Consider the following 27,587-nt stretch of genomic DNA (forward strand, 5'->3'; position numbering starts at 1 on the left):
AGTCGCCCGAAGGCCCCCTCCACCACGATGCGGGCCCTGGTCAGCCTGGCATTGAAGGCCTGGCGGGAGGGATTGAGGTGCCCCGTGTAGGGCTTCATGAGCCACGGCTGCAGTGGGTAGGCGGCATCCCCCACCAGGCAGACGGGCATGTCCACGTCCCCGACCCTGATGTGGCGGTCGGGGAAGAAGGTCCCGGCCTGCAGCCGCTGGCACACGGAGGAGTTGCGATACACCCTGGCGTCGTGTGCTTTGCCGGACCAGCCCACATTAATGTCCGTGAACTGTCCCCGGTGGTCACACACGGCCTGCAGGATCACGGAGAAGTACCCCTTGCGGTTCACGTACCGGGACGCCTGGTGTTCCCGGGGCACGGATGGGGATGTGCGTCCCGTCGATGGCCCCCCCGCAGTTGGGGAAGCCGAGGGCACCGAATCCCCGGATGATGGCGTCCGGGTCGGCGAGGCAGACCACCCTGCGGAGCAGCACCCGGTTGATGGCCTTGACCACCTGCGGAGAGACACACAGCAAAGCGCGAATCAGTGGGGCGCCCGGGTGGCTGGGAGCGTTCGTGCCCTGGCAGTGCCCCGTGCCCCACTCCCGGAAGAAACCCCCCCAGGCAGCGTGTAGTACGGCCGGGACAGCCCGACCCCTCCGGTGCGGGGCGCCTTCGCCTCCTCCCGCCCCCCCTTTGTCCCTGGGGCGGCCCATCCCCTCCTCGCAGCTCCCCTCCCCCCGGCTCGGTGGCCAACGAGTGCCGTACCTGAATGAGCACTGCTCCGACGGTGGATCTCCCCACGCCGAACTGGTTCCCGACGGATCGGTAGCTGTCCGGCGTGGAGAGCTTCCATAGGGCGACGCAGAGCTCCAGGAAGGTGTCCCTCCTCATCCTGAAGTTCTGGGTCCACTGTCGGTCGTCCCAGCGCTCCAGGACGATGCGGTCCCACCAGTCGGTGCTGGTGTCCAGACGCCAGACGCGACAGGGCACGCCGGTGCCGGGGCGCCGCCGCGGCTCCTCCACGGCCCCCAGGGCGGCCAGGCGGAGAGGCAGGGGGCTGACGTTCCCCAGGTGGTGCCAGGCAGCCTCGAGCCATTGCTGGCAGGCTTGCAGCAGCAAGTCCAGAAAGTGCACCAGAAGGTGCAGGGCGAGCTCTGGCTCCATGTTGCCACCTGCGGCGGTCCCCCCCGAAGGGAAGCACCGACACAGACGGGCACAGAGAAAAACGCTTTGCTGTCCCTTGGCGAGGTTGGCAAGCAAGCAGGAAAAGCTGAGAACCGGCTGTCCGGGGGGGGTCCCTTTAAGCACGAGCCTCAGATAGCCTCAGACAGCAGCCACACAAAGCAACTACTGACCTGATGCCCTGCCAGAACCGGTTTCAGCTGCCCTTAAATGCCCCCGAGTCCAATCAGTGTGGACGCGCTAGTTCGAACTAGCAAAACGCTAATTCGAACTAGTTTTTAGTTCTAGACGAGTTAGTTCGAATTAGCGCTGTAGTGTAGACGTACCCTAAGTTAACTGTGATTGACAGACAGCCCCATTATCTGTCTCCTTACTCCCCCCCCCCCCCCCCAGGAGCCAGGGGGTGGATATTGGGTCCCACGGAGCAGCTCCCAATTTCCACTCTCTGAGCTCTGGCCCTGGATGTTTTCTCACCAGACGTCCCTGCCCAGCACCGCGTCCCAGGGGCTGCCAGCCCCACATGCGCCCTCTCTCCTGTCCCAGTGGGAGGGGGCACCAACCCCCCCTCCACACCCCTCACTCACACCCAACCCTGCCCTGGGGGTGTCAGACCCGCGAGGGGGGGTCACTCATTTCTCCCACAGCGGCTCTGGGACAAACCCCCTGTCTCCATGGGCCATCAGCAGCTCCTGCTCCCACCCCTGCCTCCGCTCTGGGACTGGGGAGCGAGAGCTGGAGCCGGGGCAGGTCCCAGGCAGCCGGGCCGAGCTCTGGACGGCCGGTGCCTGGACGGGCTCCGGGTCTGTCCCGTGCCCTGTGCAGCGGGTGGCAGGTCTCCCCTGGCCAGGCGCCCGCGGGGTCGTGTCCCCCAGGGCCCTGTGCGTCAGGTCGCCAGGTATCTGGTATTTTCGCCTCCTGTCCGGTAAAGAAAATCAGAAAATACCAAACACCTAAAATGTCTGGTTTTCTGATTTTTTTCCCTGCCAGGAGGCGAAAATACCAGACACCTGGCAGCCCTGCACACACTCAGCAACCGGGCCCAGCCCCCGGCCCCTCCCGGCCCCCGCCCCCCAACTTCTCCCCCCCCCCCCGCTTATCTGGCTCCGCAGGGGAGCTCTCTTCCGGCACAGAGTACGAAAACCAGATGGACGCTGGCAAAAAAATCCCCAAAGATCTTAAAGGGGCCATGCCGGTTTTTCGTATTTTTCTATCTATTTTTTGCTCAGCACGTTTGGTCTCCCCTTTTCTTTTTCAACAGTGTTGTTTTTAGGGGGGGGGGTCGGTATTTTTCGTTAAAGCATCGGGAACCCTGCTTGTGTGAGCCCCCGGCGCCCCGGCTCCCCCTCCCAACTGACTCTCTGCTACCCCCGCAGCCTCAGTCCTGGCTCCTGCCTCCAGCCGGCGCCGGCCCAGAGCACCCGGCCCCCGGGGACCATCGTTCTCAGCCCGCCGAGCCCCGCGGTGGGAGAGGGCGTCAGCCTGGCCCCGCGGGATCCTCCGCAGAAACGTGCTGAACTGCGCCTGTACCCGATCAGCAAACCGCTGATGAGCCCGGACCGGATCCTCACTTACTACCCGTACGGCACCGTCTGCTCCGAACATCGGCCCGGCGCACACGGGGCGGGAGACAGGGGGGGCCGGGCTGCGCCCTGCACATCGCGGGGTGATGCTCCAATTACACCGGGAACTACTCGCTGCTGATGGAGGCTCCGCCCAACAGAGTCCTTGCCGCGGTGTGCTTCTGCGCGTCTGGGGTAAGTGACACCCCGGGGACCTGTCCCCCCCCCCACACCTCTGCCCCTGCGCCCGCCTCTGCCATGGGCTCTGGGCCTGTCCCCCAGGGCTGAGCCCGGGGCTGGGTCACGGGGAACTGGCCCCAACACAGACACCCTGAGGTGCCCTGTGACTCCCTGGCCTCCCCGCTTCCCCCTGGCAGACGGTGCCCGGTGCCCTCTCCTGAGATGGGGGTTCTGCACCCCACCCCCCAACCTGCCCCTCCCGGCTCCGGCTCTCCCCTGGGGGCGCCAGCTGTGACAGGGGGTTGGGGTTTGAGCTGTACGGGTGCGGGGGGATCCCTGGGCTCCCCAGCACCCACCAGAACCTGCCCTGCCCACCCACTGCCCTGCAAGGGCCCTGGGGTGACATGAATTTGCTGGGTCTCAGCTCAGCCCTGAGTGAAATCCAGCCCCTCACCAGCAGGGGGCCAGAGAGCCTGAGATCCCGGGGGGGGGGCACACCGGGGGAGGGGGCTGTGTATGGGTTGTGGGGGGCTCCCTGCATTGGCCCCACTCTGGGCACACAGGGATCAGGTTCTGGGGGCCCCCCAGCCTCTCTGGTGCCCCCCCCGTGCTGGTGTCTGCAGCATCCCCCTGCCTGCCCAGCCTTGCCAGCCCCCCGGTGTCCCTGGCACCCCCCCATGTTGGTATCTCATTCCCCCCACCTCCTGCCCCCCCAGCCTTGCCAGCCCCCTCCGTGACTCTCCCTGCATCTCTGCCCCGGGTCCCGGCTGCCAGCCCGAGGGCGCGCTGAGCTGCCTGGGGGGGTGTCCGTGCAGAGCTGGGTGGTGCTGTCCCGGGGGGGGCACTGAGGGCTCTGCCCGGGCACTGAGGGGCGCTGGCCTGGCTGGGGAGTGGGGCCAGGCAGCCGCCTCACAACTGCCTGGTCAGCGAGCTCTGGGGGGGGGGACATCTGGTGCTGCTGGGGGGGAGGGTGCTCCAGGCATGCGAGAGGGGTCCATGCTGGGGGGCACAGGGGAGTCAGTGCTCAGGGATCGGGGCCCTGCCCCCTCCCTGTGCGTAGCTGGTGCTGCTGTGACCAGCTGCTCTTGTGCGCTGGGGTGTTTGGGGGCAGATTCACCCCGTCTCCGTCTGGGCCTCTCTGGGGTCCTCCCAGCCCCCTCCATGGCTGCTCAGTGGGACCAGGACTGGGGCCCCTGGGGCTGGAGATCAAGGTTGTACATTTGGCTGGGGGGGCCTCCCCAAAGACTCTGGAACCCCAACACCCCCCCCCCAGTCTCTGTGGGTCGCTGTCCCCACTAGCACGTCCTGCTCCCCTCCTGCTGGTGCCCATTGTGCACTGTGATCAGTGCAAAGATCCTCACACGCCCTTGGCTTAAACTTGTGAGATTCTCTGCCTCAGTTTCCTCCCCCCCCCCCCGTGCCTGATCCTGGTCCCCTGCCGCCCGATCCCAGTGGGAGTGTGGGTGGGATTAGGACACTGAGGAGGGCTGTGGGCCTGAGATCTAGGGGGCAGGAGACAGCCCCCCAATGTCCCAATACCTGTCAGTGCTGGGATGCCAAGAGTTGGGGGGGGGGTCACTTTTTGCCTCAGTTTACAAGGCCTGTTGGATTTTCTAGCCCTGGTTGTGGGGGGAAGGGGTGCTGCTGGGGGTGAAGGGGAAGCCCTGGGAGCTCTATTCCCAGGGGCCCCTGCCTGGGGAAGTAGAGTCAGAAAGCAGAGGAGTCTCTGGGCACCCGGCCCGTCTGCCATCGGGGGGGGAGGGTCCCTGTGTGGATCCTGAGACCCTGCAAGGGGCTGGCAGCTTTTGCCGACTGCCAGAGGGGGAGAAGACGCCCCCCCTCGCCCATTGCCCCTCCCGCCTGCCCCCAGAGGGGCTGGTGCTGCCTGAGGCGCCTGGTGGAGCTCACTGGAGCCTCCTTGGTGGGCTCCCTGGCGCTGGCACCGTGGGTCAGCGCCGCCAGCTCTCCCCTCCGGCCTGCTTGGGCAGTGTCCCGGCTGCGCCTCTGCTGGCCCCTCACCGGGGCATCTGGTCTCCAGCCCCCGCCCGCCTGGTCTGCTTCCTCCGGTGCCCCCCGGCCCTTGCTGGGCACCACCGCCCCGCGGGAACCGTCTGCCCTCTGCGCCGCGCTGCGCCTGGGGGAAGGGGGAGACGATTCACCTTTCTGCACCTGCGGATGCCTGGGCTCAGGGCCGGGTCTGCCGCCAGCTCGCTGGGTGCCCGCGGGCCGGTCCCGGCCTCCCTGGGGCCTCGCTCGCAGCTCTCACGTGGAGCGCCGTACCCTGCGGGCACCAGGGCCTGCGGGGCGCCAGACTCCGCGCTGGCAGGAGGGACCCAGGGGCCCGCGTGTTACAGTCTCCCCCACAGGGGGGCAGATCCCCCCGGATTGGACAGTGTCCCCCAGCTCCAGCGAGCTGCTCCTGGGCCGGTCCCCCAGGCCCGGGCCACGCAGCCCCCCCGGCATGACGCCCCCAGCGCAGGGGCCCTGCAGCGGGCTGGGGCCCCATGGCAAGAGGAGCAAGGGCTCCCCGGCAGGCAGAGTCTGGGGGACCCCAGGGACCATGGCGATAGTGGGGGGGGGAGTCCTGCAGCAGTTGGGGGGGCAGATCCCTGCCCCACAGCAGAGACGGGCCACCCCAGGCTGCACAGATGCCCCCCCTCCCCCAGCCCCATTCCAGGCTGCCTGCCCCAGGGTCTGTCTACACTACCCTCCTAATTCGAACTAGCGGGGTAATGTAGGCATGCTGCACTTGCAAATGAAGCCCGGGATTTGAATTTCCCGGGCTTCATTAGCATAAGCGGGGAGCCGCCATTTTTAAATCCCCGCTGGTTCAAACTAGGCTTCCTAGTCCGAACTACCTAGTTCGAGCCCCATGTAGCCGCGCTACACGGGGTTCGAAGCAGCGGGGGATTTAAAAATGGCGGCTCCCCGCTTATGCTAATGAAGCCCGGGAAATTCAAATCCCGGGCTTCATTGCAATTTCGGTATGCATACATTACCCCACTAGTTCGAATTAGGAGGGTAGTGTAGACAGACCCCCAGCTGCTTGTTCCGTTGGCAGGGGCAGGTGCCCGGCTAGACGCCCCCTGGGCCCAGGCAGTGCGGGGAGATGGCCCAGAGTGAGATACCCCGGGGGGCTCTGCCGCCCCCAGCATCCAGGCCTCCAGTCACCCGAGGCCTCCGCGTGCCCTGGGCCCCCTGGCCAGGCAACCCCCCCACCCGAGAGCCCCGGGGCCTCCTCCCCAGCCAGGCAACCCCCCCACCCGAGAGCCCCGGGGCCTCCTCCCCCGGCCAGGCAACCCCCCCACCCGAGAGCCCCGGGGCCTCCTCCCCCGGCCAGGCAACCCCCCCACCCGGAGAGCCCCAGGGCCTCCTCCCCCGGCCAGGCAACCCCCCCCACCCGAGAGCCCCGGGGCCTCCTCCCCCAGCCAGGCAACCCCCCCACCCGAGAGCCCCGGGGCCTCCTCCCTCGGCCAAGGCAACCCCCCCACCCGAGAGCCCCGGGGCCTCCTCCCCCGGGCCAGGCAAACCCCCCCCCCCCGAGAGCCCCGGGGCCTCCTCCCCCGCCAGGCAACCCCCCCCCACCCGAGAGCCCCGGGGCCTCCTCCCCCGGCCAGGCAACCCCCCCACCCGAGAGCCCCGGGGTCTCCTCCCCAGCCAGGCAACCCCCCCCCCCCCGAGAGCCCCGGGGCCTCCTCCCCCAGCCAGGCAACCCCCCCCCCCCGAGAGCCCCGGGGCCTCCTCCCCCCGGCCAGGCAACCCCCCACCCGAGAGCCCCGGCGCCTCCCTCCCCCGGCCAGGCAACCCCCCACCCGAGGAGCCCCGGGGCCTCCTCCCCCGGCCAGGCAACCCCCCACCCGAGAGCCCCGGGGCCTCCTCCCCCGGCCAGGCAACCCCCCCACCCGAGAGCCCCGGGGCCTCCTCCCCCAGCCAGGCAACCCCCCACCCGAGAGCCCCGGCGCCTCCTCCCCGGGCCAGGCAACCCCCCCACCCGAGAGCCCCGGGCCTCCTCCCCCTGGCCAGGCAACCCCCCACCCGAGAGCCCCGGGGCCTCCTCCCCCGGCCAGGCAACCCCCCCACCCGAGAGCCCCGGGGCCTCCTCCCCCAGCCAGGCAACCCCCCCACCCGAGTGCCCCGGGGCCTCCCTCCCCCGGCCAGGCAACCCCCCCCACCCGAGTGCACCCGGGGCCTCCTCCCCCGGCCAGGCAACCCCCCCACCCGAGAGCCCCGGGGCCTCCTCCCCCCGGCCAGGTAACCCCCCCCACCCGAGAGCCCCGGGGCCCCCTCCCCCGGCCAGGTAACCCCCCCACCCGAGAGCCCCGGGGCCCCCTCCCCGGCCAGGTAACCCCCCCACCCGAGAGCCCCGGGGCCTCCTCCCCCGGCCAGGCAACCCCCCACCCGAGAGCCCCGGGGCCTCCTCCCCCAGCCAGGCAACCCCCCACCCGAGAGCCCCGGGGCCTCCTCCCCCGGCCAGGCAACCCCCCCACCCGAGAGCCCCGGGGCCTCCTCCCCCAGCCAGGCAACCCCCCCCCCCCGAGAGCCCCGGGGCCTCCTCCCCCGGCCAGGCAACCCCCCCACCCGAGAGCCCCGGGGCCTCCTCCCCCGGCCAGGCAACCCCCCACCCGAGAGCCCCGGGGCCTCCTCCCCCAGCCAGGCAACCCCCCACCCGAGTGCCCCGGGGCCTCCTCCCCCGGCCAGGCAACCCCCCCACCCGAGAGCCCCGGGGCCTCCTCCCCCGGCCAGGTAACCCCCCCACCCGAGAGCCCCGGGGCCCCCTCCCCCGGCCAGGTAACCCCCCCACCCGAGAGCCCCGGGGCCCCCTCCCCCGGCCAGGTAACCCCCCCACCCGAGAGCCCCGGGCCTCCTCCCCCGGCCAGGCAACCCCCCACCCGAGAGCCCCGGGGCCTCCTCCCCCAGCCAGGCAACCCCCCACCCGAGAGCCCCGGGGCCTCCTCCCCGGCCAGGCAACCCCCCCACCCGAGAGCCCCGGGGCCTCCTCCCCCGGCCAGGCAACCCCCCCACCCGAGAGCCCCGGGGCCTCCTCCCCCAGCCAGGCAACCCCCCCCCCCCGAGAGCCCCGGGGCCTCCTCCCCCGGCCAGGCAACCCCCCCACCCGAGAGCCCCGGGGCCTCCTCCCCCGGCCAGGCAACCCCCCCACCCGAGAGCCCCGGCGCCTCCTCCCCCGGCCAGGCAACCCCCCACCCAGGCAACCCCCCCACCCAAGAGCCCCGGGGGCCTCCTCCCCCGGCCAGGCAACCCCCCCCACCCGAGAGCCCCGGCGCCTCCTCCCCCGGCCAGGCAACCCCCCCACCCGAGAGCCCCGGGGCCTCCTCCCCCAGCCAGGCAACCCCCCCCCCCCGAGAGCCCCGGGGCCTCCTCCCCCCGGCCAGGCAACCCCCCCACCCGAGAGCCCCGGGGCCTCCTCCCCCCAGCCAGGCAAACCCCCCCCCCCCCGAGAGCCCCGGGGCCTCCTCCCCCAGCCAGGCAACCCCCCCACCCTAGTGCCCCGGGGCCTCCTCCCCCCGGCCAGGCAACCCCCCCCACCCGAGAGCCCCGGGGCCTCCTCCCCCAGCCAGGCAACCCCCCCCACCCGAGTGCCCCGGGGCCTCCTCCCCCGGCCAGGCAACCCCCCCCACCCGAGAGCCCCCGGCGCCTCCTCCCCCGGCCAGGCAACCCCCCCACCCGAGAGCCCCGGGGCCTCCTCCCCCGGCCAGGCAACCCCCCCACCCGAGAGCCCCGGGGCCTCCTCCCCCCGGCCAGGCAACCCCCCCACCCGAGAGCCCCGGGGCCTCCTCCCCCAGCCAGGCAACCCCCCCACCCGAGTGCCCCGGGGCCTCCTCCCCCGGCCAGGCAACCCCCCCACCCGAGAGCCCCGGGGCCTCCTCCCCCAGCCAGGCAACCCCCCACCCGAGTGCCCCGGGGCCTCCTCCCCCGGCCAGGCAACCCCCCCCACCCGAGTGCCCCGGGGCCTCCTCCCCCGGCCAGGCAACCCCCCCACCCGAGAGCCCCGGGGCCTCCTCCCCCGGCCAGGCAACCCCCCCACCCAAGAGCCCCGGGGCCTCCTCCCCCGGCCAGGCAACCCCCCCACCCGAGAGCCCCGGGGCCTCCTCCCCCGGCCAGGCAACCCCCCCACCCGAGTGCCCCGGGGCCTCCTCCCCCGGCCAGGCAACCCCCCCCCCCCCGAGAGCCCCGGCGCCTCCTCCCCCGGCCAGGCAACCCCCCACCCGAGAGCCCCGGGGCCTCCTCCCCCGGCCAGGCAACCCCCCCCCCCCCGAGAGCCCCGGCGCCTCCTCCCCCGGCCAGGCAACCCCCCACCCGAGTGCCCCGGGGCCTCCTCCCCCGGCCAGGCAACCCCCCCACCCGAGAGCCCCGGGGCCTCCTCCCCCGGCCAGGCAACCCCCCCACCCGAGAGCCCCGGCGCCTCCTCCCCCGGCCAGGCAACCCCCCACCCGAGAGCCCCGGGGCCCCCCTCCCCCGGCCAGGTAACCCCCCCCACCCGAGAGCCCCGGGGCCCCCTCCCCCGGCCAGGTAACCCCCCCCACCCGAGAGCCCCGGGGCCTCCTCCCCCCGGCCAGGCAACCCCCCCACCCGAGAGCCCCGGGGCCTCCTCCCCCGGCCAGGCAACCCCCCCCACCCGAGAGCCCCGGGGCCTCCTCCCCCGGCCCAGGCAACCCCCCCCACCCGAGAGCCCCAGGGCCTCCTCCCCCGGCCAGGCAACCCCCCCACCCGAGAGCCCCGGGGCCTCCTCCCCCGGCCAGGGAACCCCCCCACCCGAGAGCCCCGGGGCCTCCTCCCCCGGCCAGGGAACCCCCCACCCGAGAGCCCCGGGGCCTCCTCCCCCGGCCAGGCAACCCCCCCACCCGAGAGCCCCGGGGCCTCCTCCCCCGGCCAGGCAACCCCCCCACCCGAGAGCCCCGGGGCCCTCCTCCCCCGGCCAGGCAACCCCCCACCCGAGAGCCCCCGGGGCCTCCTCCCCCGGCCAGGCAACCCCCCCACCCGAGAGCCCCGGGGCCTCCTCCCCCGGCCAGGCAACCCCCCCACCCGAGATCCCCGGGGCCTCCTCCCCCGGCCAGGTAACCCCCCCACCCGAGAGCCCCGGGGCCTCCTCCCCCGGCCAGGCAACCCCCCACCCGAGAGCCCCGGGGCCTCCTCCCCCGGCCAGGCAACCCCCCCCACCCGAGATCCCCGGGGCCTCCTCCCCCGGCCAGGCAACCCCCCCACCCGAGAGCCCCTGCAACATGGGGTTTGGCCCCGGCTGAGCAGCCGGTTAACAGGAAACTGCTCAGGCCAAGCCAGGAGCCCAGCACTGACCCCGGCTGCATCCGCTGGGCTGGGCTGGGTGAAACCAGCTAGAACCGCTCCCCTGTGCCCCTGTGCGCCTGTCACCCCCACCCCCGCCAGTCCTCCCTGTGCGCCTGTCACCCCCACTCCCGCCAGTCTGCCTGTGCGCGTGTCACCCCCACCCCCGCCAGTCCTCCCTGTGCGCCTGTCACCCCCACCCCCGCCAGTCCTCCCTGTGTGCCTGTCACCCCCACCCCCGCCAATCCTCCCTGTGCGCCTGTCACCCCCACCCCCCGCCAATCCTCCCTGTGCGCCTGTCACCCCCACCCCCGCCAGTCCTCCCTGTGCGCCTGTCACCCCCACCCCCGCCAGTCCTCCCTGTGTGCCTGTCACCCCCACCCCCGCCAATCCTCCCTGTGCGCCTGTCACCCCCACCCCCGCCAATCCTCCCTGTGCGCCTGTCACCCCCACCCCCGCCAGTCCTCCCTGTGCGCCTGTCACCCCCACCCCCGCCAGTCCTCCCTGTGTGCCTGTCACCCCCACCCCCGCCAATCCTCCCTGTGCGCCTGTCACCCCCACCCCCGCCAATCCTCCCTGTGCGCCTGTCACCCCCACCCCCGCCAGTCCTCCCTGTGCGCCTGTCACCCCCACCCCCGCCAGTCCTCCCTGTGTGCCTGTCACCCCACCCCCGCCAGTCCTCCCTGTGTGCCTGTCACCCCCACCCCCGCCAGTCCTCCCTGTGCGCCTATCACCCTGACCCCCGCCAGTCCTGCCCCATGCGCCTGTCACCCTGACCACATCAGCGCCCCCATGTGCCTGTCACCCCGAACTCCCCACCCCGTGAGCGTGGCTGTAATCTTCTGCCAGTGCCAGCCCAGCCGTGTCAGAAGTGGGAAGTTGCTGGAAATGGCTCGTCAATAATTAACTGGCTCCTGGAGTTTGCACCCAGCAGGGCGGGTTCAACCATCTGTTCTGGCTTCCCGCAGCGCCCTGCTCCAGAGACCCCCTGGCCCTGCCTGGAGCCACCCCAGAACCCCCTGGCCCTGCCTGGAGCCGCCCCAGAAACCCCCTGGCCCTGCCTGGAGCCGCCCCAGAATCCTCCTGGCCCTGCCTGGAGCCGCCCCAGAGACCCCCTGGCCCTGCCTGGAGCCGCCCCAGAAACCCCCTGGCCCTGCCTGGAGTCGCCCTCGCCCTGGCTGCCCCAGCCCGGAGCCCAGACGGGGACCCACCCTGCCCGCGGACGCTCGTCCACCAGCTGCTCCCAACCTGGGCCTGGGTCAAGTGGGCCGAGTCCGCGCCCACCTTCAGCCTCCAGCCACCCCCTCGTTGGGCCCGGCTCCGCGTCTGGGCGCCCCCAGGTCTGCTCTCCCCCAGGGGCGGCTGTTCTCCGTCCCTGGGCTCTGGGCGCTGCCGGTGGCTCCCTCCGAGGCGTTCCCCCCCCCCCCCCCCGCCGTTCTCTGCCTCCTCTCAGCCCCAATGAGCCGGGGAAGGGTCGTCCGGTCCCCGGGCCCAGCAGGCGGCTCCTCCCCCGGGACAAGCGCTGGGGAAGCCTGTCGGAGCCTCCCTCGCACGCCTGCAGCCTCCAGCCAGCTCAGCCCCACAGGCCGAGAGCAGAGACCGAGGGGTGCGATTGCCCTGGTGCTGGTGCACGTCAGTTCCACCATGCAGCAGTGACCCTGCGTGCGTGCCTCAGTTTCTCTGGGTGCTTCACCAGTCCCTGGATGGGGAGGGCAATTTCTGGGCGCACGAGGGCTGATGCTGTCCGGGGTGCTCAGGACTCCCCGGCTGGGTTCTCCAGGGATTCTCGTCCGACCAGGCTCAATGTGGCTCCGTCACCTGCCGTGCTCCAGGGGGAGCTCCAGCCGGGGGTCAGGGAGCAGGGCTCCCGGGGCAGGAGATGGGGCGTCCGTGACACAGGACGGCAGACAGACCCGGGCTCTGAGCTGCAGGCACCAGGGAGCCAGACGCTGGCGCTGCAGGGAGACACAGCCGGCCCGGCGCCGTGGGGCCGCTTCCCTGCAGGGAGCAGCCCCCAGAGGGGGCATCACCAGTCCTGGGGCAGTTGGGATCCAGGCGCAGCGTCTCTGGAAACCACCGCGCCTGTGTCCTGAGCTCCGCCTGTCTGCCTGGGACACCCTGTCGCCTGTCACCCTGCTCCCAGCCCATGGATCGGCCCCGTGCCTGTGTCCTGGGCTCCGCCTGTGTGATGTAGTGGGGGGACAGTCCACTCGCTGGGCGCTGTGCTTGGGCTGTGGGTGGCCCCTGCTGGCCTCTGTGCGCACAACCCAGCGGGGGGGGGGGGGGTCACCCTGAGGACCCTCATGTCATGACAGTGACCCAACGGTTCTCACGGGAGGGGGGAGGGGCTGGGACAAAGGCAGGGGGTGCTTTCGGGAAGAGTCAGTCTTGGCTAAAGAAACGTGGAGAGAGGGGACTAAGCCGGGCCTGGGCACCCCACCCCAAGGGGCTAGAGCTGCCAGCCCCTGACTCCTGTAGCCACATCCCGTCTGTGCCGGGCTGTATCCTGGAGCAGCAACAACCCCCTGTTCTACCGGCTGGCGGAGCCTGTTCTGGCTGCTGCGGGGGTGCAGGGTCGGGGGACCCGACGCGCCGTCCCAGGGGTGTCAGGAGCAGGATGCGCTGCACCCCGTGGAGGGAGTTTCCAGCAGTGAGTGGCGGGCGCAAGAGAAGCTGGAGGCTTGTAAGAGCCAGGCGTGCTGGAGACAGAGCGAAGCGGTTCCTGGGAATCGGGGGGCGCTGCAGCACTAGACTGGAGGGGCCCAGCGGGCAGATGGCCTACGCCCGACTCTTGAAGGCAGAGCTGGTGGGGCTGTGCAGAGAGAGGGGCTTGCCTGTGCGGAAAGCAACCAAGGCCCAGCTGATTGCCCGGCTGGAAGAGAATGACCAGCCACAGGGCTGGGATCCTGTCCCAGCGGGGAGCAGCCAGACCCCCCCAGGGAGCGTGTCAGGCTCTCAGACCGGAGGGGGGACTGGAGCCTGCCAGACAGACACGGCGCCCACCAGGCCACACTCCTCCAGCAGCGGTTCATCCAGGCCGGAATCCGGCACGGCAGAGCTGCGACGGCTGGAGATGGAGCTGAGGCCAAAGGAATTGGAGTCACAAGAGAAAGAGCAGCAGGACCGTAGGGAGGAGCGCCGGGAACGGGAGATGGAGCCCCAGGACCAGGAGAGGCAGCGGCAGGAACAGGAGAGGCAGCAGCAGCATGAGCGGGCCGTGGCGGGGCGGAGGAGCCGAGGGGCCCGGCTGCGCTGTGGGGGAGGACCCCAGGGGGCCGGGGCGGCCAGGCACTTGGAGAAGCTCGTTGTCTCAGTGTAAGGACGTGGGGGACGTGGACAGTTCCTCAGCTCCTCTGAGTGAGCCTGTGAGCTGCACCAGGTCCCCCCTTGCTGGATCAGGAGGCCGCAGGGTGCTCAGCCAGCTGGAGAATCTGCAGCCGGGTGACTACGACTGGGCCAAGGAGGCCCTGCGGCATAGTCCGGGCTGACCCCCGAGACGCACAGGAGGAAGTTCCGGGGGGGGCAGAAGGGGCCACAGGAGACCCATGTGGATCTGGCCTCCCGCCTGGCGCAATCCTGCTGCAAGTGGGTGCTCGGCGCAGGAGCCCAGACCGCAGAGGAGCTGCTCAAGCTGATGATGCCGGAGCAGTTCTATGGAGCCTGCCCGCCCAGCCTGAGGCCTGGCTCCAGGACCGGAGGCCAGTAGGGCTCATCCACAGCCCAAGCGTAGCGACCAGCGAACGGACCGTCCCCCACGACATCACCCTGCGCCCAGCCTGTGGGTCGGCCCGTGCCAGCGTCCTGGGCTCAGACAGCGCCAGCGGCCCCCGTCCAGGCAGCAGCTCCGGCGCCTCCTGCCTGAGTCCAGGCTCTGCCGGGCGCCCCTTGGCCGTGGGGCCCAGGTCTTGTCGGGTTTGATGCCCAACCCCCCCCCCCCCGCCGCCGTTTGCTCCGTGTCTGGGGCGCCCCCGGCTGTGACAGGACTCCGGCAGCCGAGGGGTTAACTGACCCCCCGCCCCCGGCCCCGATTTCTGTCTCCCACGGCCTGGCATGGAAATGGCCAAAGGAAATGTCCAAGGTGGCCCACGGGGAGGCAGCCCCACGAACTGCCCCCCCCCCACACCCACAGCGCGGCCCCTGGTGGGGGCAGGGGCAGGGGCAGGGGCAGGGGCAGGGCCCACAGTGACCCCCCCCCCCGTTCCCGGCACAGAAATGCTGCCCAGCCCTGTGGCAACGCCCAGCCAGACCCTGGGGCCTGAGAATGGGCCCTTCCCCTCACGTGCAGCAGCTCCCCCGGCGCCGGGACGGGACCCCTCATCGTCCACCGTCGCCCCGACAACGGGACCCCTCATCATCCACCGTCGCCCTGACAACGGGACCCCTCATCGTCCACCGTCGCCCCGACAACGGGACCCCTCATCGTCCACCGTCCCCCGACAACGGGACCCCTCATCGTCCACCGTCGCCCTGACAACGGGACCCCTCATCGTCCACCGTCCCCCGACAACGGGACCCCTCATCGTCCACCGTCGCCCCGACAACGGGACCCCTCATCGTCCATTGTCAGAGTCCAGGCCGGCCAGGGCGGGCGGGAACCTCAGGGGCATCGCGCCAGCCCCCTGCCCAGCGCAGGACCAGCCCCTCTCAATCGACCAGCCAGGGCTGGAACCCAGACACCCCTATGGACGGAGACCCCCCCGGTGTGGTCTGGGTGTCGGGGAGACGCGCTGGGGCTGGGGAGCCGGCGGGAGGAGCAGGCGGGAGCAGGGCCCAGCCAGGGCTCCCAGGCCAGGGGCAGGCGATTGCTCAGCGAGGCCCCAGGCAGGCCTGGCCTGTGAGCGGAGTCGTCCTGGCCTGGCCCCAGGGGAATGAAATCAACCCCCCCCCCCGCCCCCCAGGAACCCGTCCCAGCGCTTCCCCCCCCCCCCCCCCGGAAAATCGGTCTCCTGACATCCCGCCTAGATCCCCCCCCGGCAGCCTGAGCATCTGCCACCCCTGAGACCAGCCTCGCTCCAGCCTCCCTGGGCCTTGCAGGGAGTGGGAGGGGAGCCCCCAGCCCCCCCAGCCCGGCGGCAGTGACACAGCCCTTTCCCAGGGGCCCCTCTCACCTGGGGGCCGCCCCCCACCTCCAGGACAGCACCTCTCAGGGCCTCCAGCTGCCTGCCATTGTGAGCCCCTCGGGGGGCCCCTCCCTCTGGACCCCGGGGCCTCCCCTCCCAAGGGACTAGCCCAGCCTGCTCCCCAGCCCAGAGCGACTCCCGGCCAGCCCCACAGGAGGGGAATGGGGTTGTGAACAGCAACGGGTCCCTCAGGCCAGTCGGCCTGGTCCCCTCAGCCGGGGGCTCTGCCTCTTCCGGCCCCCCCTGATCCGAGCCCCCATCTCCCAGCCGAGCCCCCAGTGTCCCCAGCAACAGCCCCCCCAGTGTCTCTGCAGGTAACAGGGTCGCCTGGGCCCCCCTTGCCCCCAATGTTCCCCCCTCGCTGGGACCAGCTGGGCCGGGCGCTGGGGTCTCCCCTCTGCACCCCCTGGCGGTTCTGGGCTGGTCCCTGCAATGACAAACAGCCCCCGTTGTCACATTTACCCAGCCACATCCCGGGGCCTGAGCACCCCCCCACATGCAGCTCCCCAAACCCAACCCCCCCCCCCAATAGCACAGACCAGCGTGTCCTTGGCTCTGTGGCGGGCTCTGGGCACCCCTCCCCGCTCAGACTCAGGGGACACGGGGAGAAGCCCGGTGCCTGGCGCAGTGAGGCCCCTGCAGAGCCATAGGGCCGGGCAGGAACGGGGGTCACGCTGGGGGCTGCCCCCCACCCCACTGGTCCCCCCGACCTCCATGGAGTGAGAGAGAGGCTCTGGCAGAGAGCCCAGGACGCGTCAGCGACGCCACCCCGAGCCTGGGCCTGGGCCGGGCAGCGGGGACCCAGTGCAGGGTCTGGCGGCACCAAGCGCCCTGCCGGACGACCACCTCATGGGATCGGCTCGAGACCTGGCCATTGGACCGGAGCCTGGGCGCCGGAGCCTCTCGGTCCCCTCTGCCCAGCGCCGAGAGCACCTGAACCCCCCCGGGCGCCGGAGCCTCTCAGTCCCCTCTGCCCAGCGCTGAGAGCGCCTGAACCCCCTGGGTGCCGGAGTCTGTCGGTCCCCTCTGCCCAGCGCCGAGAGCGCCTGAACCCCCCTAGGCTCTGGGAGGGGCCGGTACTGTGGGAGGGGCCGGGGCCCAGATGGCGCCCGCTCATCTCCGCGCCATAGCAAAGGGACGGCTCTGTGACCCCAGAGGGCAGCGGCGGGGCAGCTACACCGGGACCCCTCCCACACTCGCGGTGGCAGTGAGCCCAGGACTCGTCCCCGCCCATGGGGCAGCAGCCCCCACGCTGCATGGGGGCACAGGGCCCACGGTGACGCTCTCTCTGCTCCTCGCACAGAAATGCTGCCCAGGCCCACAGTGATGCCCAACCAGACCCTGGTGCCTGAGAACGGGACCTTCTCCCTCACGTGTAACAGCTCCCCCAGCGCCGACACCCGGCTCTGGCTCCGGGACGGGGAGCCCCTTGGGCCCAGCCGGCGGCTGGTGCTGTCCCCCGACAACCGCACCCTGACGGTGCTGAACGTCACCCGGGGCGACGCCGGCGCCTACCAGTGCGAGGTCAGGAACGCCATCAGCTCCAACCGCAGCGAGCCCAGCCCCGTGACAGTGACCTGTGAGTAGCCTCAGCCCCGGCCCTGCCCGCCCTGCCCGGCCAGCAAGATGCAGCTGCTTCTGGGGTGGGGCGTGTGGCTTTGGTAACCAGAGACCCCTCTCTGGTGCCACCGTCTCCTGCCCTGTCTCTTTCTGTGTAGACGGGCCAGACTCCGCCAGGATAGACCCACCAGGCCCCATCCTCCTGCCCCTGGGGTCCCCTCTGACCCTCACGTGTGTCGCCGACTCCGTCCCAGCCCCGAGCTATCGCTGGGCTCTCAACGGCACCGACACTGGCCAGACCGGCAGCAGCTTCACCTTGACCCTCACGACCAGCGCTCAGCAGGGCACGTACGAGTGCCAGGCTCACAACTCGGGCACCAGCCTCACTGCCTGGGCGTCGGTCGCCGTGCGGGTGCCGGGCCCGGGTGAGTCCCTGGGAGGGAGCTGGGCGTTGCTTTGCTGTGGGGCTCTGTGGGGCCAGGTGTGGGGTCAGGGCAGGGGCGCGGCCCACCGGGGATGGGGCCAGTTGGGGATGTGAAGAGGCGGGGAGTTCGCCCAGTGTCTGGTTGATGGGATTTGTCTCGCCTCCCCGATGAGCGGCGGAGGGAGGGGGAGACGCTGGGTCCTGGCTCGCGCCGCGTCCGGCTGCCTCACTGCGGCTCTGCGCGGACACATCGCTGGCACGGACTGACGGGCTTTGGCTTTCGGTGCCTCCACTGAGCTCTGGGACTTCACGCAGGCAGCGTCCGGGGCGAGGGTGTTCGCAGCATCCGGGGCCTGGGGCAGCTGGGTCTCCGTGCGCCACCCCACCCCCGCCGTGTAGGGACCGGTGCTGGGGGGCCTGGACTGCGGCTGGGCTGGGGGTTTGTATCCCCATGGCTGGAGGGGGCTCCGCTGTGCTTGGGGCAGGGGATCCGCCGGGGCCCTTCCCAGCCCCATCGCGAAGGCGTGATCTGGTCACCCACCCCGGGACTGTCAGCTGCTGCAGCTGGGTTAGAGCCTGGCCACCCCCCCCACTTTCTGCCCCCCCCTGTGGCCTCCCAGGGCCATGCACCCCCCCCCCCCCCGTGTGTACGCTCAGAGGCTCCTAGAACCTAACCTTGGGCCAGGCAGCAGGGACCCGGAGTTGGAGCCAGGACTGGGAAGCCCCCCCCACCAGGCAGTGGGTCTGGGCCTGTCAGTCCCCCCCATGGGACCCACCTGTCACCCCCTCGGCAGCCCGGCTCCGCAGGCGAGAGGCAAGTCCCAGGCCCTGAGAAGTTGTTTCTTTGCCTGCGACCTGCCCAGGGCTTTTCCTGCAATTGTCCCTGGCGACATCTTAGCCTTTCCCGTGGCTCCCAGCAGCGCGAGAGCTCAGACCCCTCGGCCAGCGCTAGGCACACAGGGGGGCTGGCACCCCCAAACCTCCCTGCGCCCAAGGGGGCTGGGCAGCACCAGGACACCTCCCTGTTCCTGCCCTTTGGGCACCCCGCATCCCGGGGCCTTTCTGGGGCCCAGCCCTGTCAGGCTTGGGGGGCCCTGGCGGAGCTGCCCTGGTGTCTCCAGGGGGGAGGCTGGAGTAGATGGGGGTTCCAGAGCCCCCAACAGGAGGGGCACCAATAGGAGCAGCGCTGGCAAGCGCAGGGCTGGGGGGCCGTGGCTGGGCTCCCTGACACCCCCCTTCTCCCTTTCCTCCTCCAGACTCTTCTCCAGAATCACCCTCGGGCCTGTCGCCCGGCGCCATCGCTGGGATTGTCATCGGGTCCCTGGCGGGGGCGGCGCTGGTCGGGGGCCTGCTCTACTTCCTGCTTTGCAGAAATGGAAGGTAACGGCGCAGGGGCCGGGGTGCCTGGGGCTGGGGGCTGCCCTGCTGGGGAGGCCAGGGTGGACGAGGCAAGAGGAAGAAAGGGAGGGGTGGGCTGGGCAGACAGCTGTCAATGGACGGACGGATGGATGGACAGATGACTGATGTGGACATGTCTGTGGGTGGGTGGGAGGATGGATCAATACATAGTCCCAAGTGGAGCAGGATCTGCCCCAAGAGGTCAAGGTAACTGGGCCGCTTGGAACTACTGACCAGCGGGATACAAGTGAACATCCCTGTGGTGGGAAAAACACCTCAGCAGCCCAGCGCGGTGGCTCTGGATTCCAGAAAGGGGAACGACACAGGTGAGGAGGGCGTTGAACAGACATTAAAAGGCACAGTGAGAAAAGGAGACTCCCTGCAAGCTGCACGGACACTCTTCAAAGGCACCGTCACAGAGGCCCAAGTTAAATGTATCCCCCAACATAAAAACCAGAGACAGAGAACCTAAAAAGTGCCACCGTGGTTTAACAGCCAGTAAAAGAAACCGTGAGAGATAAAAAAACATCTTTAGAGGAGTGATAGAAATGCAGCCGTGTTAGTCTGGTGTAACTGAAACAAAACACAGGACTATGTAGCACTTTACAGACTAACAAGATGGTTTATTAGATGATGAGCTTTCGTGGGGCAGACCCACTTCCTCAGATCAAATAGTGGAAGAAAATAGTCACAACCATATATACCAAAGGATACAATTTAAAAAAATGAACACACATGAAAAGGACAAATCACATTGCAGAACAGAAGGGGGATGGGGAGGTAAATGTCTGTGAGCTAATGATATTAGAGGTGATAATTGGGGAAGCTCTTTGTAAGGGGTAAGATAATTGATGTCTTTGTTTAAGCTTAGGTGTAAAGTGTCTCTGGAAGGGGAAATCCTGCCTTACTAATTGCTAGAGTCCTTTGAAGGGGTGAACACACATGTGGGCAAGGGGGACCCAGTGGATCCAGTGGACTCAGATTCCCAGCAATGTTTTGACAAGGTCCCTCACCAAAGGCTCTTAAGTATCCTGTCATGGTCTATGAGGGAAGGCCTCTTGTGGACTGAGAACTGGTTAAAAGACAGTGAACAAAGGGCAGGAATCAATGGTCAGTTTTCCGAGTGGAGAGAGGTAACCGGTGGGGTCCCCCCAGGGTCTGTCCTGGGCCCGTCTTATTCAACCTATTTATAAATGACCCGGAAAAGGGGGAAACAGGGAGGTGGCAAAATGTGCCGATGATCCCAAACTACTCGGGATGGTTAAGCCCAAAGCAGACTGAAGAGCTCCCCAAAGATCTCCCTGAACTCAGCGACGGGGCGCCAGCATGGCCCATGAGATGTCCTGTCGGCCAATGGAAAGCAATGCGCACTGGAAACATCGTCCCACCCCGGGGCCGTAACAAGGGCGGGGCGAGGGAGGCTCTTCCCTCGGGCACACAGCGGACCGGTGCACCCCCACAGCTGCACCCCACATCCAGGGTCCCAGGCTGGACTTCCCCTCCCCAAACAGCCGGCGCTGCCTGAACAGCTGGGGCTCTGACCAGCCGGCGACTTCCTTCCCCTGCTGCCTTCCTGCTTGGGTGGGGGGGGGGGTAGGAGTCCCGGGACCGCACGAGCTCTGTCCTGCATTTAGTAAAGAGAAATGCAAAGTGCTCCACTTAGGAAGGAACAATCAGTTCCATACATACAAGATGGGAAGCGACTGTCTAGGAAGGAGCATAGCAGAAAGGGATCTAGGGGTCATAGTGGATCACAAGTTGAATATGAGTCGTCAGTGTGATGCTGTTGCCAAAAAAGCAAATATGATTCTAGGTTGTATCAACAGGTGTGTTGTAAGCAAAACTCGTGAAGTCATTCTGCCGCTCTACTCTGCACTAGTTAGGCCTCAGCTGGAGTACTGTGTCCAGTTCTGGGCGCCACATTTCAAGAAAGATGTGGAGAAATTGGAAAGGGTACAGAGAAGAGCGACAAGAATGATTAAAGGTTTAGAGAACATGACCTATGAAGCCAGGCTTCATGAACTGGGCTTGTTTAGTTTGGAAAAAAGAAGATTAAGGGGGGACATGATAGCGGTTTTCAAATATCTAAAAGGGTGTCACAAGGAGGAAGGCGAAAATTTGTTCCTCTTGGTTTCTGAGGACAGGACAAGGAGTAATGGGCTTAAAGTGCAGCAGGGGAGGTTTAGATTGGACATTGGGAAAAAATTCCTAACCGTCAGGGTGGTCAAATATTGGAATAAATTGCCAAGGGAGGTGGTGGAATCTCCCTCTCTGGAGATATTTAAGAACAGGTTGGATAGACATCTGTCAGGGATGGTGTAGACGGAGCTTGGTCCTGCCTTGAGGGCGGGGGGCTGGACTCGATGACCTCTTGAGGTCCCTTCCAGTCCTATGATTCTATGATTCTATGATCCTATTCAACCTATTCATAGGATCTGGAGAAAGGGGAAAGTGGGAGGTGGGAACTGTGCAGGTGGCACTGGGGGTGTTACAGTCAGTCGTTGCTGTATTGGGCTGTGCGTGTGCGTGTGCGTATGCGTGTGCGTGTGTGTGGCTTCTCTGGGCCCTGCACTGGCTGGGGGAGGGGGAGGGGAAGAGGGAGGGGGAGGGGGAGGGGGAGGACTCACCCCAGAGTGTGTGGGGCCGACACCTGAGGGCAGGCACAGGAGAGAACTCCTGCCCGGGAGGGTGACAGGCTGGCGGGGCTGCACCGGGCTGGGGGCAGGGCCTGGGGGAAGGGTCGGTCTCGGTGGGGCTGGGAGGAGAGAGGGGGCTGGGAGCGGGGAAGGGGGGAGGGACCCGTGAGCCCCTCCCCCAGGAGGAAGGAGGCCGCCGGCCCTCGGGGCCCGTCCTAACGTTGCTCCCGCCCTGCGCTGTGCCCCTGGGACCCAATGAACCTTCTCTCTACCTGCCGCCTGAGAGTCCCCTCTGGCCGCGGTGGGGGGCAGGGTCGGGGACTCCCCCACGTGCCCTGCCAGACACCAGACTGCTCGGGAGAGTTCACCAAAGCAGACTGGGACGAGCCTCCCGAAGCCCCCGCCGAGCTCGGCGACTGGGCGACAGGCTGGCAAGGGGAACGGCGGGTTGGTCCAAAGTCAGGCACTTCGGAGAAATGAATCCCCACTAGACGTACAGCATCATGGGGCATCCCTAGTTCGAACTAGCGGGCTAGTGCAGACATAGCCATGGGGACTAACTGGGCTACAACTACTCTGCGGGGGAGGGCTGGGCAGGCGGGTGGGTGCAGGAGCAGGTGGATGGTGGGTAGAAGGGGGATGGAGGGTGAATGGATTGGGAGGGTGTGGGGGGCGGGTGGGTAAGTGGGGGGAGGGCTGGGCAGGCGGGTGGGTGCAGGGGTGGAGGTGGAATCGGGGCTGAGCTGGGTGGGAGATGGATAGGTGGGGTGGAGTGAGGTGGCGGGGGGCTGAGGTCGTGGATGGGTAGACGGGTGGGTGTAGGGGGGCAGGGGTGTCAGATAGAGGGCTGGGGAGATGGAGGGGGTGGGGTTGGACAGATGGTCCATGGGGGGAGAAGGGGCGGGGTGCTGGTCGGAAGAGCTGGGGAAGCCAGCTGGTTGCTGCCCCCTGAGAAGGGGGATCCCCCCCACCCTGCCCCACAAAGAATCTGCTGTTCCCCCAGGGGGCCTGAGCAGCACGTTCCTGTCGGAGGCCAGGCTGCGCCCCCCCCCAGTAAGTAGCAGCCCCACCGCTTGCTGCTGCATGGGCATAGGCAGGCCTGTGGGCCTGTCAGTAGTGTGGACAGGGCCTGTGAGCAGCGTGGGCGGGGCCTGTGACCACTGTGGGCGGGGCCTGTGACCACTGTGGGCGGGGCCTGCCAGCCACATACCTGAATTGCTGCTCCCCTGCACCAGACTATGATGGAGGGCCTAGCACAGGGCATGATGGGAAACTCCTGAGCCAGACAGGAAGTGACATCACAGCCGCACCAGCCCCCACTGTGCAAGAGTCCGTCTGGGATTCCCTCCCCCTGTGGCTGCTCTGGGCTGTGGGTGTCCCCTGGTGCGGGGGGCTCAGGGGGCAGGGAGGGGCGAGGGGCGACGTGGGCCCGGGGTCCCCTGCTCAGCCCATCCCCCAACCCTGCTCCCCTCGGCCCCTAGTGCCAAGCCACGTGGCTGGTGCTGGGAACCTGGGGCCGCACCGTGGAGACGCAGGCTGGGGTCCTGTGAGCCTGGGGCGCTCTTCCCCTCCCCCCCCTCTGCGCCCCATTGCCTGCTCCCCTTCTGCCTGCTCTCCCCTCCCCCTTTGGGGACACCACCCCACCGCCAGGAACCCCCAGTGCTTGCCCGCCACGGCCACTTACCCAGCTGGTGCCACCTGGCCCGCTGCACTTGGGGGGGGTCACTGCTTGGGGGGCGTATCCCGGGACTGTCGTGTGTCTGACCCGTCTATCTCCTGTCTCTGCCCTGCAGGCCAGGATGTCGGGGACAAGAAACCCACAATGGTAAGGAGCCTTCATGTGCAGCCACAGGACTCCTGGGTCCCCCTGGCTCCGGGAGGGCAGTGGGGTGGGGGATTCCGGGGGGGGTCGGGGCTGGAGGCAGGACTCCTGGGTCCCCCTGGCTCCGGGAGGGCAGTGGGGTGAGGGATTCCAGCGGGGGGTCGGGGCTGGAGGCAGGACTCCTGGGTCCTCCTGGCTCCGGGAGGGCAGTGGGGTGGTGGGTTCCAGCGGGGGGTTGGGGCTGGAGGCAGGACTCCTGGGTCCCCCTGGCTCCGGGAGGGCAGTGGGGTGGGGGGTTCCGGGGGGGGTCGGGGCTGAAGGCAGGACTCCTGGGTCCCCCTGGCTCCGGGAGGGCAGTGGGGTGGTGGGTTCCAGCGGGGGGTCGGGGCTGGAGGCAGGACTCCTGGGTCCCCCTGGCTCCGGGAGGGCAGTGGGGTGGGAGGTTCCGGGGGGGGTCGGGGCTGAAGGCAGGACTCCTGGGTCCCCCTGGCTCCGGGAGGGCAGTGGGGTGGGGGATTCCCGGGGGGGTCGGGGCCGGAAGCAGGACTCCTGGGTCCCCCTGGCTCCGGGAGGGCAGTGGGGTGGGGGGTCCCGGGGGGGGTCGGGGCTGGAGGCAGGACTCCTGGGTCCTCCTGGCTCTGGGAGGGCAGTGGGGTGGTGGGTTCCAGGGGGGGGTCGGGACCGGAGGCAGGACTCCTGGGTCCCCCTGGCTCCGGGAGGGCAGTGGGGTGGTAGGTTCCAGCGGGGGGTCAGGGCTGGAGGAAGGACTCCTGGGTCCCTCCTGGCTCCGGGAGGGCAGTGGGGTGAGGGATTCCGGGGGGGGTCGGGGCTGGAGGCAGGACTCCTGGGTCCCCCCTGGCTCCTGGAGGGCAGTGGGGTGGTGGGTTCCAGGGGGGGGTCGGGACCGGAGGCAGGACTCCTGGGTCCCCCTGGCTCCGGGAGGGCAGTGGGGTGGGGGGTTCCAGCGGGGGGTCAGGGCCGGAGGCAGGACTCCTGGGTCCTCCTGGCTCCGGGAGGGCAGTGGGGTGGGGGGTTCCAGTGGGGGGTTGGGGCTGGAGGCAGGACTCCTGGGTCCTCCTGGCTCCGGGAGGGCAGTGGGGTGGGGGGTTCCAGTGGGGGGTTGGGGCTGGAGGCAGGACTCCTGGGTCCTCCTGGCTCCGGGAGGGCAGTGGGGTGGGGGGTTCCAGCGGGGGGTCGGGGCTGGAGGCAGGACTCCTGGGTCCCCCTGGCTCCGGGAGGGCAGTGGGGTGGGGGGTCGGGGCTGGAGGCAGGACTCCTGGGTCCCTCCTGGCTCCGGGAGGGCAGTGGGGTGGGGGGTTCCAGCAGGGGGTCGGGGCTGGAGGCAGGACTCCTGGGCCCCCCTGGCTCTGGGAGGGCAGTGGGGTGGGGGGTTCCAGCAGGGGGTCGGGGCTGGAGGCAGGACTCCTGGGTCCCCCTGGCTCCGGGAGGGCAGTGAAGTGGGGGGTTCCAGCAGGGGGTCGGGGCTGGAGGCAGGACTCCTGGGTCCCCCTGGCTCCGGGAGGGCAGTGGGGTGGGGGGTTCCAGCAGGGGGTCGGGGCTGGAGGCAGGACTCCTGGGTCCCCCTGGCTCTGGGAGGGCAGTGGGGTGGGGGGTTCCAGCGGGGGGTTGGGGCTGGAGGCAGGACTCTTGGGTCCTCCTGGCTCCGGGAGGGCAGTGGGGTGGGGGGTTCCAGCGGGGGGTCGGGGCTGGAGGCAGGACTCTTGGGTCCCCCTGGCTCTGGGAGGGCAGTGGGGTGGGGGGTTCCAGCAGGGGGTCGGGGCTGGAGGCAGGACTCCTGGGTCCCCCTGGCTCCGGGAGGGCAGTGGGGTGGGGGGTTCCAGCGGGGGGTCGGGGCTGGAGGCAGGACTCCTGGGTCCCCCTGGCTCCGGGAGGGCAGTGGGGTGGGGGGTTCCAGGGGGGGGTCGGGACTGGAGGCAGGACTCCTGGGTCCCTCCTGGCTCCGGGAGGGCAGTGGGGTGGGGGGTTCCAGCAGGGGGTCGGGGCTGGAGGCAGGACTCCTGGGTCCCTCCTGGCTCCGGGAGGGCAGTGGGGTGGGGGGTTCCAGCAGGGGGTCGGGGCTGGAGGCAGGACTCCTGGGTCCCCCTGGCTCCGGGAGGGCAGTGGGGTGGGGGGTTCCAGCAGGGGGTCGGGGCTGGAGGCAGGACTCCTGGGTCCCTCCTGGCTCTGGGAGGGCAGTGGGGTGGGGGGTTCCAGCGGGGGGTCGGGGCTGGAGGCAGGACTCCTGGGCCCCCCTGGCTCTGGGAGGGCAGTGGGGTGGGGGGTTCCAGGGGGGGGTCGGGGCTGGAGGCAGGACTCCTGGGTCCCTCCTGGCTCCGGGAGGGCAGTGGGGTGGGGGGTTCCAGGGGGGGGTCGGGGCTGGAGGCAGGACTCCTGGGTCCCTCCTGGCTCTGGGAGGGCAGTGGGGTGGGGGGTTCCAGCGGGGGGTCGGGGCTGGAGGCAGGACTCCTGGGCCCCCCTGGCTCTGGGAGGGCAGTGGGGTGGGGGGTTCCAGCAGGGGGTCGGGGCTGGAGGCAGGACTCCTGGGTCCCCCTGGCTCCGGGAGGGCAGTGAAGTGGGGGGTTCCAGCAGGGGGTCGGGGCTGGAGGCAGGACTCCTGGGTCCCCCTGGCTCCGGGAGGGCAGTGGGGTGGGGGATTCCGGGGGGGGTCGGGGCTGGAGGCAGGACTCTTGGGTCCCCCTGGCTCTGGGAGGGCAGTGGGGTGGGGGGTTCCAGCAGGGGGTCGGGGCTGGAGGCAGGACTCCTGGGTCCCCCTGGCTCCGGGAGGGCAGTGAAGTGGGGGGTTCCAGCAGGGGGTCGGGGCTGGAGGCAGGACTCCTGGGTCCCCCTGGCTCCGGGAGGGCAGTGGGGTGGGGGGTTCCAGCGGGGGGTCGGGGCTGGAGGCAGGACTCCTGGGTCCCCCTGGCTCCGGGAGGGCAGTGGGGTGGTGGGTTCCAGGGGGGGTTGGGGCTGGAGGCAGGACTCCTGGGTCCTCCTGGCTCTGGGAGGGCAGTGGGGTGGGGGGTTCCAGCGGGGGGTCGGGGCTGGAGGCAGGACTCCTGGGTCCCCCTGGCTCTGGGAGGGCAGTGGGGTGGGGGGTTCCAGCAGGGGGTCGGGGCTGGAGGCAGGACTCCTAGGTCCCCCTGGCTCCGGGAGGGCAGTGGGGTGGGGTTCCAGCGGGGGGTCGGGGCCGGAGGCAGGACTCCTGGGCCCCCCGGGGCGGCGCTGACCTGGCTTTCCTGGCTTGCAGGCTGACCCAGACGTTCACTATTCCACACTCGCCTTCGGCTCGGGAGCCCAGAAGCCGGCGCCCGGGCCCGAGCCCCAGCGGGAGAACGGCACTGTCTACTCGGAAATCAAAAAGAAATGACAGTGATTGGCCTGGGACTCTGGACCATTCCCCTCCCCCCGATGGGGAATTGCCCCCCCAGCTAGCCCCCTCCCCCGCATCATTTGCTGGGGGGAAGCTGCCGTCCCACCTGCCCCCTCCCGCTGCTCAGACCTGCCCCCAGCCTCACCTGGGGAGGGTCTCACACCCTTCTGGGGCGAGGGCCGTCAGGACTCAGAATCCCAGGGCTGGCTGGGACCTCAGCAGCCACTGAGTCCAGCCCCCCGCCCAGCGCAGGATCCGCCCAACTCAGCCATCCCGCCAGGGCTGGGACCAGCTGGGACTGAAACACCCCGAGACAAGGAGATCCCCCCCCTTCCAGGGAACCCAGCCCGGGGCTTCCCCACCCGCCTAGAGAAAACCTTTGTCCTAATGTCCATCCTAGACCTCCCCCACCGCTACGTGAGCCCACTGACCCCCCTGCATCTGCCCCCCCGAGAACAGCCTCTCGCCAGCCTCTCTGGAACCCCCTGCAGGGAGTCGCAGGCTGCTCTCAAATCCCCCCCCCCCACTCTGCTCTGCTGCAGACTGAACAGACCCAACTCCCTCAGCCTCTCCTCACAGGCCATGTGCTCCAGCCCTGAATCATTTTGGTCGCCCTCCGCTGGACCCTCTCCAATGTGTCCACATCCTTTGTGTAGTGGGGGCCCAGAACTGGACACAGTACTCCAGATGCGGCCTCACCAAAGCCGAATAAAGGGGAACAATCACTTCTCTGGATCTGCTGGCAATGCTCCTCCTAATGCACCTAATATGCCATTAGCCCTCTTGGCTACAAGGGCGCCCTGGTGACTCGTATCCAGCTTCTCAGCCACTGTCACCCCCAGGGCCTCTTCTGCAGAACTGCTGCCTAGCCAGCCGGCCCCCAGCCTGCACCAACCCTTGGGATTCCTCCGCCCCACGGGCCGGACTCTGCTCTTGTCCTTGTGAACCTCCTCAGATTCCTTGTGGCCCAGCCCTCCCGTGTGTGCAGGTCACTCTGGGCCCTCCCTGCCCCCCAGCGTATCCCCCTCCCCCCAGCTCAGTG

At 69.4% G+C, this 27,587-nt stretch overlaps 1 protein-coding gene across 1 annotated transcript; it reads left to right on the forward strand.

The window, feature by feature from the left end:
- The first annotated feature begins 2,861 nt into the window (after positions 1-2,861).
- Positions 2,862-27,278, forward strand: LOC112545245 (cell adhesion molecule CEACAM20-like). Its single transcript, XM_075918493.1, has 7 exons — positions 2,862-2,931; positions 16,639-16,914; positions 17,054-17,320; positions 18,576-18,699; positions 22,357-22,406; positions 23,147-23,178; positions 26,423-27,278. The coding sequence occupies exons 2-7, from the start codon at positions 16,641-16,643 to the stop codon at positions 26,540-26,542; spliced, it is 867 nt and encodes a 288-aa protein (XP_075774608.1). The 5' UTR covers positions 2,862-2,931; positions 16,639-16,640; the 3' UTR covers positions 26,543-27,278.
- Positions 27,279-27,587: the final 309 nt, after the last annotated feature.

This window comes from Pelodiscus sinensis, unplaced genomic scaffold (genome assembly GCF_049634645.1).
Source record: "Pelodiscus sinensis isolate JC-2024 unplaced genomic scaffold, ASM4963464v1 ctg140, whole genome shotgun sequence".
Classification (NCBI taxonomy): domain Eukaryota; kingdom Metazoa; phylum Chordata; order Testudines; family Trionychidae; genus Pelodiscus; species Pelodiscus sinensis.